The sequence below is a fragment of the Volvox carteri genome (genome assembly GCF_000143455.1).
Source record: "Volvox carteri f. nagariensis unplaced genomic scaffold VOLCAscaffold_73, whole genome shotgun sequence".
Lineage (NCBI taxonomy): Eukaryota > Viridiplantae > Chlorophyta > Chlorophyceae > Chlamydomonadales > Volvocaceae > Volvox > Volvox carteri.
The window spans coordinates 209746-218438 of NW_003307616.1; the positions used below are offsets into that span (position 1 = coordinate 209746).

The following is an 8693-nucleotide window of genomic DNA, read 5'->3' on the forward strand; positions in this document are numbered from 1 at the left end:
CTACTGCGTCTGCATCGACCCCGCCATCAGCATGAGCTGCAGCATCTCCTTGTCCGTCATGACCGACCCCGGGGCCAGTAACCGAATCACTCGCCAGCCGGGCCTGCGGCGTTACAGAGTCGCGGAATCGGGTTCAGTGGTTCAGTCCACGTGGATACACGGTCAACGCGACATACGATATCGGCAGTGCATGTAGCATGCATGGGGGACATTTCATCACGGTCCAGATCCGTTTCATGTCACCAGGATGCGCGTATGGACGGCATCTAGCAGTCCTCGGCATCTTGCACAGCCAGGGTTTGTTGGGTTCAGGGCCACACAGCATACTCAACCACCCTACCCAAGTCCAGTCAATCACCGCGGACCTTCAGGACGGCAGGAGTGCTTAGTTCCCCGACTCTCACAACGTTCTCTGTGCATCACATGATCGAGGGTGCGGTAAAACCCGGGAACTGCAGATTTGCCCAGGCAAGCTTGGGACTCCAGGACTCTGAACTGCTGTCTGTCAAACACGCTTGGCAAATATTCCCACATTCATGTAAAAGGAAGAAGAGAGATAAGCAACGAGACGGAATGAAGACATCACAATTTTCTTCAACCGGTCACCTGCGCAGACACCCTGCCACCCATCAGTGCGTTTGACTCCAGCAGTATCTACTTTGGTCTCCTTCGGCAGTTGGTTCGGTCTGCATTTTGCATCATCGTATGATCTCTTCCCCCCAAGGCACGCACCTCTGTGTGGCCAGCAGGTACTGCGCATTCCCCGGGTCAGCCACCACAGAGACGGCCCCCAGCGCCAGGCTCTGGGCCAGACGACCCCGCAGCAGCAGTGGCAGCACCTCAAGCTCCACGGGCAGCAGGGGCACCAGCCGCTGGTAGCCGCACTGCCCGGGACGCAACCAGCAAGAGGGGGCCACAGCACAGCAGGGAAAACCGAGCTCTCAGTACCGACGCGATGCCGAGAGAGAGGAGGCGCAATTGCGGGAGGGCTGGAGGAAGGAGCAATGCGGGGGGGAGGTGCGGGGCGGAGGTGCGGGGCGGAGGAACTGTTTGTGCTCCATTGTGGACGTTGGTGGATGGGCATGGCGCCCAAGGGAACTTGAATAGCGCACCACGACAGCGCACCTCACCTTCTTGCTCAAGCGACCTGACGACTCCTAGCACCAGTTGGATTAGGGAAGGCTGGATAAATATACCCCATCATACATCCCTCCTGGAACGCACCGCCAGCACGCGGTATCCTCCCATTATCCCGACTTGCCCGAACATCCGAGGGCCCGTGCCCCCCTCCCTTCATCCGCCTCAACCTCCAGTTCCCGTCCCTTTACACATCACACACCAACACCAGCCCGGCGACTCGCAGCAACCGCCGCAGCGTGCATCCACCGGGTTCCTCCCTATCCCCCCCGGGACCCGCAGCCGCTTGCGGGTCCCAGGTCGCCACCGTGGCCGCAGCTCCAGGGCCTGCATCCTCCAAAGTGGAGGCCGTGTGTGGCGTGCCAGCTGGCGCCGGCGGTCCCATGGGTCGCTTCAGGCCTAACAGCACGGCATACAGCATCGCAATCGCCACCTCACACACCTGCGTGGTGCACACCGGTGCGTACGGCACGAAAGGAAAAAATTACGACATCAAAATTAAACAACAGGGATAAAGCGTAATGCTTCATTAGGCACGGGCAGAGTATCGGCGTAGTTTACCATTAATGCACGCTGTCATGTGCCGCAACCGTACCAGAAGCATCAGGATCATGGAGGGAACCTGGACCAGCAACCCAGATCCGCCTAACGCCCAAGTGCTCTTACCCGGGGCATGATCGCCATATCGCCAAAGTCGATGATGCCAATAACCTCCCGGCCATCTTCGCTGACCTGTACAACGGGACAAAAACAACAGTCGAAAAAACAACGATTTAATCTAAACATCGTTTCTCTCATACTTTAATAGATCCTTGGAGCAGGTTTAAAAGTGATATTAGCCCGCGGGAGGCACTGGCTGCTGTGCATTTGCGCAATGGGATCAGTCAAACAGATGCAGGGGAAGCTCAAGACAGGTAACAGGCAAAACTGTCAACTGCCAAACCACTATTTACCTTAATCGTGGGTAGGCAACCAATGCGGCAGCTCTAGCCAAAAGTCCGAGGCCTTCCACAGCAGGCCTCATCCCATCCAAGCACGGCTCCGAAGCTGAGCTCTGGCCAACTAACCAACAACCAGCATGGCAACCAACCACGCGGGTCTTGACCCATGGACCTACCACGCAGTTGTCGTCGTTGGCGTCCGCGTGGCACACCTGGCGAGGAAGGACCCGTGGGTCGCTAAGCCTGGTGCTGGCCGCCAGCAGCTCATCCGCCACCCGCAGTAGCAGGGATCTGGGAAGGGCTCGGGGCGGGGCCGGGGTGAGTCCCGTGTGCGGCGGGAAAGGGGAGGTGAGGTGAGGGAAGGAGGTGAGGGGAGGTGAGGGGAGGGAAGGAGGTGAGGGGAGGGGAGGGGAGGGAAGGAAAGACGAACCACACACGATTGAAGCTGCTGCCAGGGCAAGAGAGTATCAAACGTAGAACTGACCGAAAGGCGTCCGAAAGGGGAGGGAAGGAGGGGAGGGCGGTCAAGTAGAAAGGGACCTAAGTGCGTAGCGACTCCCTAGGGACTGAGAACCTGAGGTCCACGCACGTGCCGATAAGCGGAGTTCCGGTCCTCGGAGTGGCCAACAGCGCCAGGCAGCCCCAGTGAACCTCCTTTCCCCACATCCGCACAGACGCGCACGCATGTACCATGTACCCGTCCCTCCCACGTTTCGTGATACCCACACCCATATGCTAGGCCGTCCACGCGTGCACGCACACCGCTCCATACAAGCAACACGTACTGACCACCCTTCACTCCGAAGCTGCACCGGAATACAGCCCTCACCCTTTCCCCTCTTCTTTTCTCCCCCTAACCCCCTAACCCCCTGCTGTTGCTGCTGCATCCGCATCTCTCTTCCCACCTCTGCTCCTGGTCGAATGCCTGTATACCCGGCACGAGCCTCCGCAGCACTGCCCCGCCGTTCTCTGGGTGCCAGTCGTGGCTACAGCGCTGCTGCAGGGCGGGGGGCTGCCATCCCGCCAGGCCGCAAGTCACCCGGCCCATCAGGCGCCCCAGGGACAGCAGCAGCGCCGGGGTCTGTGGGCCAGTATGGGCGTCTTGTGTGTGTCTGTCTGCGTGTGTGTGTGTGTGTGTGTGTGTGTGTTTCTATTATCTGCGCAGCGATTTGCGCGTCTGTGTGTCTGCCTGTGTGTCTCTGTCTGTGCCTGTGTTCGTATGAGGGGTATCGCACCCATTGCCGCCACTGCAAACACTGTATTAGTCCATTCAGCACCACCACAGATGCGCCTAATCAGGAGCACACAGCGTCAAAACTCGCTCAAGTTTGTGATAGAGGTGTTTGTCCTTGGCGACTAACTGACGTCCGACCCTCCCGTCGTCGTGATCGCCATCGTCCGTCCTGACTGCCTAAGCTGCCCCTTCTCCCAGCCCCCCCTTCCCCACCCGGAAGCAGCCCGTCCAGTGTTTTTTTTCATTTTTGCCTGTCAATTTTCCAGTCCGAACGGAGGAATAGGTTTTTAGTCGCGGGAATAAAAGTATCCCGAATCTGTAAGGCGCTGGGGGGGGCTACGCCCCCCCCAGACCCCCCCCCATGAGTTATGGGGGCTGCATGTCCACAACCCTTCCCCAGGCACCCACCAGGTACGGCACACTGGACAGCATCTTGCCCGGTACGTACGACAAGCAGCGCACGACGTGCCAGTGGCATCGTCCGCCGCAGCTCCTGCCGGAGTCCTGTTGCATATCAACCGACCCATGGGTCATATCCGACTGGCAAGGAGGGCGGATGGAGGCAGCAGGTCCAGCAGCGAGCGGCCCCGAGGCCGTGCCCAGTCCCGCCACCTCACCTGCCTCCCCCGCACGGCCCTCTGTGGGGTCCTCCGGCTCCGGGAGGGGGTGGCAGGTGCACGGCAGGTAGGCCCAGCAACACAGAACTGACTCTGCGATGCGGGCGTGGATTGGGCGGCGAAGGCATTACCCCGGGTGGGTGAGAGGAATAGGCCCGGGAAATACACGCCTGGGGGGAACACGCCAAGAGGACACTCAAGGGGGAGAACAGGTGGTGCGGTCTAGAGCACGGAGGGGCGTTCTTGCTCCATGCAGCCTCCATGCAGGCGGCTGTGGTTGCCGGTGATCGGACCGACGAATGATCGTTTGACGCAGATCTCCCCGCAGAGGCAGGTCCGCAGCACACAGGACCGCTCGGACCGCCCTCCGTCACCGGTCCCCCCCCAGTCGGGACACCCCGGGTAGGGGGTAGAGTCAACCACCAACTGTCGGCCGCCACCACGCGAGCGGGCCTCTCACCTGCACAGAAGGGCTCCCCTTGCTCCGAAACCGGCAGCACTCGGTACGGCACCTCATCCCTTGAGCTGCTGCTGTTCCAGCTGTTGTTGTTGCTGCAGCTACTGCCTCCTACTTCAGCTACTGCCGCTCCCTCACCTCCCGGGGCCGGAGGTTGGCGATGTTGACGACCGGCGGGGGTTCGTAAGGGCGTGTTGGTGAGCACACCTGCTGCTAGCACTCGCAACATCGCCTCATCCATGGCCTGAGGAAAGAGCGGGAAAGTTCCACAGCACGGGCCCCCAGTCAGAAGAAGAAGAACTACTCTACGGAATGGATACCCCATGGCTCGGCTCTCCCTCGACCACCCCGGGGGATCCGAGCCCCACCAAGGGGCTCCAAGAGGTATCTAGATCTGCCTGGGATGTCCATACTACATATATCCTGCTGCGTCGGCGACCTTGTGGAGAAGGTCTTGCGGGTCTTGCGGGTCTTGCGGGTCTTGCGGGTCTTGTTGGGAGCTCCGTGGTTGGCTCCGACATGAACCGAACCGAACCGGGGCCGGGGCTGGTGCTGTAGAGGTCTACAGGGCCTGCGAGGTGGGAGGGTGGGATGGGAGGAACCCACCTGCAGCTGGGAAGTCCTGTCGTTGTCCTGCGTGTTATGGACCTTGAGCACCACAGACACCTCCTCCTTTGCCTCCTTGTCCTCCCCCTCTTCCGCCTCCTCCTCCTCTCCCCCCGACACCATAATGCTCGCCCCCTGGTCGCTCCGATGAACGCCGGAAGCCTCCTGAGCCCGCTGCTGCTGCGTCGGCTGTGGCGGCGGAGGCTGTAGCTGTTTGGAAAGCTGTGCGGACCGTTCCTGCAGCGACCGTAGCGCTTCTTGTTGAGATTCGTCGCGGGTAAGGCCCCCGTGACCTCGGCTGTAGCTGGGCAGCTGGGGGGCCAATTGCATCCCGGATGTCCGTATGTGGAAGTTACGGTCGTTGTAGCTGGGAAGCTCCGTACACACAGCGTCGAGGACGGTGGTGCCAGACATGATGGCGGTACCGCCGCCGATGGTGACGGCTGGTGATGAGGCGTCGCCGCCGCCGCCGCCGCCGCCGCCGCTGCCGTCATCGCCGACACGGTGTGTGCCGAACGTGCTGCTGCTGCACTGGACCGTGGCCCTGACAGGACCTGTACGGATGCCGTACAGCTCCCGGGCGAGGAACAGCGCCTGTCCAGGTGTCAGCATGGGCCGATGGGTCCCCTTGGACCCCCTGGAGCTCTCTAGGCCGCCAGGGTGTGTCGCTGTGGCCGTAGCTGGGGTATGCGGGGTTACGGCCGGTGGTGCGGCGTGGGGCTCCCTAGCGGAATCCATGTTTAAGGTAATATGGCACAAGTGTGGTCCTTTGGGCCCCAGTGAACGTTGAAACGTTGAATTGCAATGACAGCGAAGATAGTGGAGAGACTGTTATTTAGGTTGCCTACGGATTCTTGGATATGGCGGAGTATATATACTTTAAATTTTATAATTATATAAATTATTAGCAGAAATTACCGGCAGATAGGACAGACTTTGATGAAATCCTGGAGCTATCTGAGTCGCAAAAGCCTCCCCCTCCGCCACGAGAGGGTTCGATAGATTTCAATACTATCGCTAGTTATTAGTTTGTGATATCGTATTTAATAAGCACAGGGTCACAGTATTTTTAGGCCGGTACGGCAGCTTTGCGTGGATCTGGATCCTCTGTGTTACTGCCTGTTAAAACGGAAGTTAAGGTTTTTCCTATATACAGCCCATCTTTGCGCACTGAGGGGAGCAGCTTCAAGCTGCAGGCAAGGTTATGAACGGACCAAACTTAACGGTGGAAATGCCACCTGGCTCGTGCCCTGACTTCCTGTCTCATGACTCGCGAGGGCGGCCCTCTGCCAGCCCCAGCTTTGAGGCCCCTCGCAGGTCAGATGTCACAGCGCCTGGCTGTTCGCCGCAGGATAGAACCCTGAAGAAAGAACTCATGCTCACGAACGCTTAGGAGGAACCTAGCGCTACTACCTACGCTGTTCGGAGTCCGCACATCACTGCACACGGATGCCATCCTACAGTACCAAAACAGCAAAAATCTTAGCCAAATCGTGGGGGCAAAGAGCGTCTCCGGCAACCGAGAGGTACCCAAGGACCTGAAGACGCGTGTGCGTTAGCCACCATGGCATAAGCAAATGAAAGTGACCCACGCCTTCGCTTCAGTTGGCGCTTGACGGAGGTAAAACGCCTAACCAAGCAACCTTCGGTTGTGCAAACAGTGGTGCTCAGGGATGCATGCACATACCGAGCACGTACCTACCTGCCGAGCAAGTGAAGTCCAGCTCTGCACGGACAGCCCTCCGCAACCTCAACGCGATTATGGCGCCTGAGGGGAAAGGGGAGATCAGTTGCAGGAAGAAGGGAGACGTGAGACAGGGCAAACAGAGCTCCTGATAATGTAGGCAGAATGCCCAACTAGAGGAAGGATTTGTATGTTAGTGCCAATGTACGACAGGTTGCTGGTAGTGGCACAGTGGCGACGGGACGGAGAGAGGACGGCGGTGCGGAATGGAAGGACGGCGGTATGGATACTTACTTGCACTTCATTGCCCATGCGGGAGCTTTCTGGGTAGAATTTTCTCTACTGCCGTACATGCACGCTTTGCTGGTCGTACATGATGATCGTACATGTGAGACAACCGAACCAGAGATTTGTGTGTGAAACAAATCGTTGTGCTTGTAAACACCATTGTCATTGAAGCTGGCCAATACCCATCTCAATACCTCTTCTCCCTGGCCCCTGCCGTTCCTTGGCTTTCTCTCGCAATGTCCTGGTCCAGAGGTCATGGTAACAGCAGCAACGGATGTCGGCTGTTCGAAATAAATGTGGTCATCCACCTACCCACATAATAATAGCCATGTGCTAACATGTACCTGCCGTGGTTGCTGCCATGGAAGTTGGTTCCCTCCCTTCCTCGGCCCCCCTTCTTTCTCTTGCCCTGCCCAGGGCCCCAGCTGCCTTTGACCTGATGCGGGGAGCTGATGACATCATCACATGGACATAATAACCTAGGCTATGGCGACTGCAGCCCATCCTGACCAAGTTCACCATAAGGCCTGCGGCTTTTCGCACATGCACCGTTCCTTCCCACTGGTAGCTGCATTACCCTTCTCCACAAGCTCCCTCGCTAGAGCTCCTGATACAGTCAGGAGACGTCAGGCTGACACGCCTGCATCGCAACTCCTCTGCCGCCTCCTGTCGTTCGAACGCTGTGTATGTATGTATGTTGTTACAGGGTGGTTAACTTCGCCAGCGGCCCCCCTTCCCGAGGCAGTCCCTGCTCTCCCCTGCGAGAGGGGCACCCTAATCCATTCACCCCATCCGACTTCAGAATGTATTCGTTGGGTTCAGCAACTCACCACCAGCATCCAACCAAATGTATGTATGTATGTACGCCGCCCTGGAGCTGTGTGGAGCTCTTAACTGGTAGCTGATCCGCGTCACTGAACAACCTGACTGTACCCGGGGTTGCGACCGTTAACCAGCTTGCATGGTGTACAGCTATTGGGACGCGCTGACACGCAGCAGCAGCTCGGAGCTTCACGCTGGACGGTAAACACCAGTGTTGCAGATACCCGTGTGTGTTTGGGAACCCAACCGCAGCTCCTTTCTCACCCAACCGCATCTCCCGGAGAAGTCGAGACCAATCAACATGCAAGCAGCGGCCGCGGCAGCAGCAGCGCCGGGTACCATACGTAACATTCTTCCTCATCATCATTGCCTAGGTAAGTCCCTTACCCCTTTCCGCCAGGAGATGGCTCTCCCTTTCCAGCCAGGATGTTACTTCCCTCCCGCCTAACACATCCCCGCTTCCAGTGCATCCTCCAGCAGCCCAATGCCATCCCCCGAACAGACGCCTTCCCCCGCGTAAACGCCTTCATCAATCAATCGATAAGAGCCGCCGACCAGCAAGGGGAATTCCTTGTTTTTGGACGGCACAATCATTGCCGTCCTCCAGCAGCTTTCGTACAGTTATGCGGAACACGGGATGTTTTCCACACAGCCACAAGTCTTAAGTTGAGATTCACAGCATGGCAGGTATGGTACCACACAGTCCAGTTCGACAGATTCAATACCGCAGATCTCATACTGCAGATCTACATCCCTACAGTGCTTTGTGGAATGTCCTTTGAAAGGCCCTGCTCCTACTTGCCCCACCAGCCCACCCCAGTACCTGCCCCTGCCCAGGCAACCTCCCCCGCCCTTCCCGAGGCCACACTACCCCGCCGCTCCACATCTCTCCAAAAGACGCGTCGCC

General features: G+C 58.4%; 1 protein-coding gene across 1 annotated transcript; it reads right to left on the reverse strand.

Annotated features, from left to right (window-relative positions):
* VOLCADRAFT_98508 (uncharacterized protein) lies at nt 1-5730 on the reverse strand (the record flags this gene model as incomplete). The annotated part of the gene is made up of 11 exons (XM_002957410.1): nt 1-103; nt 733-884; nt 1340-1579; nt 1804-1869; nt 2255-2369; nt 2984-3159; nt 3721-3852; nt 3930-4099; nt 4390-4524; nt 4594-4630; nt 4993-5730. 11 exons carry the CDS (start codon nt 5728-5730, stop codon nt 1-3), a joined length of 2064 nt encoding a protein of 687 aa, XP_002957456.1.
* Nucleotides 5731-8693: the final 2963 nt, after the last annotated feature.